Below are 6,136 nucleotides of genomic sequence, written 5' to 3' on the forward strand. Positions count from 1 at the left end.
ACCGGCAACTCTGATCATTCCCAGACAAACAGTGAGCAACCTCCAGTTGAATTCTTAATACTTGGATATACTGTCAGAGTCCACAAATAAAGGGTTACAGTCCACAAGACTACCGCTCACTTTAGATGTCAGGACTCCGAATCTCTGGGACTGGAGAAACGGCTCAGAGGTTCAGAGCACTGACAGGTTTTCCAGAAGACCTGGATTGGATTTCCAGTATCCGTATGGAGACTAGCAATTGTCTGTGACTCTAATCCAAAACGGTTCTGGTGCCCCATCTAGACTCTACAGGCCCTGCACAAAGGTGGCACACACACACACCATACTCACAAAAATAAGTCTCAATAAAAATAAATCAAGACCAGATTTCCAGCAGCATCTGTTCAAAGACTTGGTGGTACGTAGTTGAAAATGAGATTAAGAATCTGCTGCTCAGACTCCCTGAATTAGGGAGGCTTTTCCTTGTTCACTATGTACATTCTGTGGTCCAATCCCTAAATTTCCCGTACTTTCTCAGACAGCTGCTCTTTTTTTATCTATTACCAGGACGAGTGGTCAGGTCCAGCCAGCATAATTAGACCTTGGTAAAACCTAGAATTCACCTAGCAAAGTTTAGGTTTCTCAGACATTTGAAACTGGAGTTTCAGGCACACGGATGGCATTTTTTGGACTGGGTCTTTCCACTAGTGACAACTGAAAAAATAAGCCACAAGAAACTACCTTGATAAATCCTAGACCTGTGGCTCAACTGTTCACCAAAAACGTGGTGAGGGGATTTACGCCGGTGTTTGGGCTGTGATCTTTTCCTTTCTGTTCACTCAATTGCTCTCCGAGGAGTCAATGAATGGAGCTCCCTAAGGTCAGCGTTTAATTAATTGTCTTGGTTTGGCTGCTATAATATCACAACTCCTGGAATACATAGCATCGATTCTACTATAAAAATTGCCTTGCGCATGCCAGGACGCCGGACATAGTATTGCAACAATTGCCTTCAATCAATCGGCGTGCCAGGCTCATTTTGCAGTTTACTATCTGGGTGTGTGGCGGCCAGACGCGTGGGACTTAGGGAGGACAAGATTGGGTCCCGCCCTTGTCCATCATTCTGAGGCTCTAGGCGGGACTGTTTTGCAGTATGATTTGGAAGCTGGCCCCGCCTCTGGAAAGTGAGGGGGGCTGAAGGGGGGAGAAAAAGCATGGATGTCTCTTTTCATTGGCTTGTTGTCAAGTCAGTCAAACCTCTGCTTCGCTCCCGTTGGCGAGAAGGATCTAGGCAGGTAGCGTGCACGCTGTGTTGGCCACACCCGAGGTGGGACCAAGGCTGCAGACCACTACGACGTTTGTTGTTGGGGTTTGGGTCTCATTAATTATTCATTAAAGTATTTGAGAGAGCTGCAGCGATTGGTAGCTGAGAGACTGGGTTGGCTGTGTCTCTGCTAGAGATACGCGACACCCTCGGGAGGCGGGGAAAGCTGTGCATAAATTATTCCTACAAGAAGGGCGGGGCTAAGCATAAATTAGTTAAATGAGCCAGGGAGGGAGGGCGGGCGGCCGGCTGCGAATTAGCCTAAGTTCTTAAAGATGGCGGCGGAGCGGAGTCGCTCCCCGGTGGACTCGCCGGTGCCGGCCTCGATGTTTGCCCCCGAGCCCAGCTCTCCGGGGGCGGCCCGGGCCGCCGCGGCCGCGGCCCGACTCCATGGCGGCTTCGACTCGGACTGCAGCGAGGACGGCGAGGCGCTCAACGGCGAGCCGGAGCTGGACCTCACCAGCAAGGTAGGCCCGGGAGGCGGTGGCGGGGCCAGGGGTACGCGGAGGGGCCGGGCGGTCTCCGAGGCGACGGCAGGCAGCCGGCTGTCCAGTGGCACGGCTCACAGGAGCGCCGGAGGGACGCAACCCGCCCACCTGCCGGTCTTCGGGACCTGCGGAGCCAGGGCCCACTCCGCAGCGGGCAGCGTCCACTCGGCCTCCCGCGCTTCCCGCTCCCGCCTCGATCGCTGCCCCTTGGCTCCGCCACGTGGAACGGGGCTCCCGACTCCAGCCGCGCGCCCTGCGTCCGCGTCCCTGTGTAGACCAGCCCGCCCTCCCCAGGAGGGGTCCCTGAGACGCAGGGTCTTCCTCTTCTAGGAACGTCCCGGAGGACCAAGTGTCAAGGTGGCTGGGGCAGGGGGCGGGATACTCGCGAAGACAGGTAGCCAGTATAAGGGGTGGCAGCCGTTTCTCTTCCTGGTCTCTGGAAAGGAAACAGAAAGTAGTTGCTCAGAATGATGTCTGAGGAGCGTCCACTTTCCGTGTCCACCCAAATAAAATAAAAAGACGGGGCTGACAAGGTGGCTCAGCAACTAAAGGGGCTTGCCTCCTAAGTTTGATGACCTCAGTTCGATCCCCTGGACCCACCTAGTGAAGGAGAGAACTGACTCCCACAGGTTGTCCTCTGATGTCCACACGTACACCGTGGCTCTCGTCGCCTTCCCCCACCCCTGCCTTGTTATACATTTATAAAAAATAGGTCATGACCCTCAGTCTTGCCACCTAGGAGTGGAGCCACCTCTTGTACTCATGGAATATGGAAGGGCGTCTTTAAATAGCGACTTCTTCATTGTTGAGAAGGTTGGCAGAAATTAGGATCTCACCATTTACTTGCCATTGTGGAAAATAAGAAAGTAACTATAAGATGTTACTAGTGTTTAGAAAGTGTCTAACATCACTAAAGAAACTAATGCCAAGGGAAGGATTGGGCTTCCCTTCCAACTATTGTCATTAAAAGGGTCTGTGACCTTAGGAAACTTTTTTAACCTCTCAATTCTCCAGCTATCCTATCAAGAAAGTGCAGGTGTGTTGCAAAAATTAGAAGAGAATGTTAAGACCCATTATAGTACCAGATGCATATCAGAGACTCAGTAAATATTTGCAGCAGATAGATGATTCCCTATGAGGATTAAAAGGCAGCTGATGGAAGATAGAGCAGCCCCACCCCCTGCCCTTTGTAGGATAATTACAATAGAGATTTTATGAAGCTTTGATGTCTGTGGTCATACTATGCTGAACGAGCCTGATCTAGTCTGATCTCAGAAGCTAAGCAGGGTCTGGTCTGATTACTACTTGGATGGGAGATTTTATGGTGCTTTGAAAATGTGACTTCTCATGATGGCACTGCTACATAAAACTCAGCTCTAAACTGGAAAGAACCTTTCCCCAAAACCTAAGTAAGCAATTCCCAACTGTTCTTTCTCCTAGTCTCTGCTGGACCCTTGGAAGCCAACTAGCTTCTTTTTGCCATGATGGTCCTACCTAGTGCCTCTAATACTGAGTAAAAGTGCCTAAGCTCAGGGAGACCTCCATCCAAGATGCAGGAGACAATGTAACACTGGCAGCCTCTAGGTTACAATTATAAGCTCTGATGAGTGAACTGGGCATGTTGGAAGTGTACTGGCTAGATGTCAGTGCCTGGTCAGAGAGCTGAAGAAACCTGAAAACTCAGTGGGAAATTGGGACAGAGCCATGAAGAGGGTGGTACCTTTTTACCATTTTAGTTAATTGCCCTGAGTAAGGAACTGTTACTTCATCAAGGATCTGGGGAAATCCTTTGAAATTGAGTCTGTGTGTGTGTGTGTGTGTGTTGAAAACAAAAGCTGACCGTGTGGAGGAGAGAAGGGTGAATTGAATAGATTTAAGTCCTGAAAAGCATAGACATTAGATATGTATACCTTCCCTACAGCTAAATGAGGGGAGCTAAGGCTCTGAGAGCTTCCAGCAAGAAAAACAATTCATGATTAATAGTGTGAGATTCATGCAGAGTTTTTGAAGAAGTGACTGGTTGAGATAACTAAAATGCATGGTAGTTGAGCCTGGCCTGGATGCTTTTGTTTTGTTTTGAGACAGACTCTAGTTCTATAGTCCAGGCTGGCCTCAGACTCGTAGCACTTTTCTTGCCTCGGGCATTCCAGTGCTGGTATTATAGACTTGAGCCATCCCAGATGCTATATATGCTACTCTCTCGACTAGAAGATGGACATTCAGAGAAGTTCTTTGTCCAAGGTCACATAGGCATGGTTAGAGAATGAAATCCACTTGCCTCGTGGCAATGGCCTCCCCAAGTAAGTGGTTGATACTTTTTTATTGACAGGATTTTCCTAGCTGTGGTTCTAATAACACTAACCTTAGTGGCAGTAGGGTTTGGTTGACAAAGATGGCCTTCTGCGGGCAGTTTTCACTGACAGCTTAGACAAGGTAGAATAGAATTCTTTTGCTATTATGAGAGCACTCGGCTGTGGATGGAAGGCATGGTTTTAAGTGAGCAGTCTGTCCTTGAACTCCCTGATGCACACCGCAGGCAGAAGACCGTGCAGAGGTGCGAAGCACTGCTGGACAGCTTCCTCCCAGTGTCAGACTGCCTTCTTCCTTGTTTGGGACCCAATCCTCTGGTGAAGCAGCAGAAAGCAGGCTGTGTACACCTCTCCTCCCGCAGGTTGTGGCACAGACACATACTCATTTTAGTATATCATCTGGGTCCTACGGCTGTTTCAGGAGCGAGAGCGAGTGTGTGAGGGGCTGCACAGTTGTGTTTCATTAGGGTGCCCTGGGGTTTGGTCAGGGTCTTTGGTCAGGCTGTTGATCAGCTTTGGCTGTGGCACTTTCTAGTGAGTGTGGTTCTAAGGCTGTTGGTTTCTCTTCTAGCTGGTTCTAGTGAGCCCTACATCAGAGCAGTATGACAGCCTACTTCGGCAAATGTGGGAGAGGATGGACGAGGGATGCGGAGAGACCATATATGTCATTGGGCAGGGATCAGGTGAGCATAGTTTTCCTTTCCTTTGTTTGAAACAATTATTTAGTGAATATTTCCCCACCACCACCTTTTCCCCTCATGTGTCTCTTTTGCGGCCACACTGTAGTACCTGCAGAACTGTCTGGAGGGAGGGACCAGCAACTGAACACCAGCTCCTGTGTTAACAGTCAGGACAAATTTGGGGGTCTACCTGACCAGGGGGCCCTAGAGATACTTCCTCTTCACCTCAGGATTCCTCATTGGCATACAGGGAGTTGAAGCTTTAAGCAAGGAAACGTCTTGTCTAAGGTAAAGGAGTAGGTCTTAGCTCGGTCTAGAACTAATCCTGCTTCCTCTCCAGGTCCTTCTGTGGTTCTTACTGCTTTCTGTTTCCTATGTGGCTGAGATTCTCTGTGGTTCTTCTTGAACCCACCAAGGAAAAGACACTCAGGATTCCTCCCTTCCATTCAGCTGCTTTGGCCCAGACCACACTGACCGATCAGTCTGGATAGCTGTGATAATAGAGGTCCCTCCTGGCCCCCAGATCCAGTCAGGCTTGGAGTCTTATGACCATTCTGACTATTGTCCTCCAACCTTACAGTTTTAGAGAAAGGGGGACCCCATGTCAGAATCCCAGATGAGATTATGGAATTGGTTTTGTCCCGCCCTACCCCCCCACCCCACCCCCGTCACTCATAGTTTATACCCTCAATGCTGTAGCCTTACTACCTTCATCTTTATTATAACATTATCTTGGCTGAAATGAAAACTGAAATTGTTGAGGATTGCTTGCAAGTAGCCCAGGCTGGGGCTGTGTGCATCATTGGGGCAGTTTCTTTGCTTAGCAGACTTGTAGAAAGGCACATAATAGTTCTTTCGCAGTCTGAGTCTGAGTTAAGGAGCTCTCACAGGCCTCCTGCCAGGCTTGGGAATGCATGCCTGTGATCCTACCACTCAGAAGGCTGAGGCAGGAGGATGGCCAATTCCAAACCATTCTGTCTAAAAATAAAAATATAAAAAAGGCTGAAGGTGTAGCTCAGGGCAGTACTTCTTATGCAGGGCCTGGCTGGATCCTCAGCACTGACAAAAAAAAAATGTTCTTCAACTATTTGACCTGTGGTGTTAAGGATCTTCCAAATCTTGATACTTTCCAAAGTTCTTTTGGGTGCTTAAAATTTGGTTCCCTGGGCTTGTAGGTTAGCAGTAGAAGGCTCACCCAGTGTACTCCAGGCCCTGGGCTCCATCCCCAGCAATGAAAAACTGAACAAAGCAGAATAAAACTGGTGGTCTCAACCCCAAGGGAGAAAGATGACAAAAATAAAAGAAAGAGAGAAAGAAAGAAAGAAAGAAAGAAAGAAAGAAAGAAAGAAAGAAAGA

General features: G+C 48.9%; 1 protein-coding gene across 1 annotated transcript in view; it reads left to right on the top strand.

Annotated features, from left to right (window-relative positions):
• Positions 1-1,578: 1,578 nt before the first annotated feature.
• The window catches only part of Gtpbp1 (GTP binding protein 1), a 22,615-nt gene continuing 18,057 nt past the window's right edge, over positions 1,579-6,136 (top strand). Inside the window, exons 1-2 of the mRNA XM_028789994.1 lie at positions 1,579-1,770; positions 4,672-4,783. Of these exons, the coding sequence (XP_028645827.1) occupies positions 1,579-1,770; positions 4,672-4,783 (304 nt within the window). The remainder of the gene's footprint in view (positions 1,771-4,671; positions 4,784-6,136) is intronic.

Source organism: Grammomys surdaster, unplaced genomic scaffold (assembly GCF_004785775.1).
Source record: "Grammomys surdaster isolate TR1022 unplaced genomic scaffold, NIH_TR_1.0 125852, whole genome shotgun sequence".
Taxonomy (NCBI): Eukaryota; Metazoa; Chordata; class Mammalia; order Rodentia; family Muridae; genus Grammomys; species Grammomys surdaster.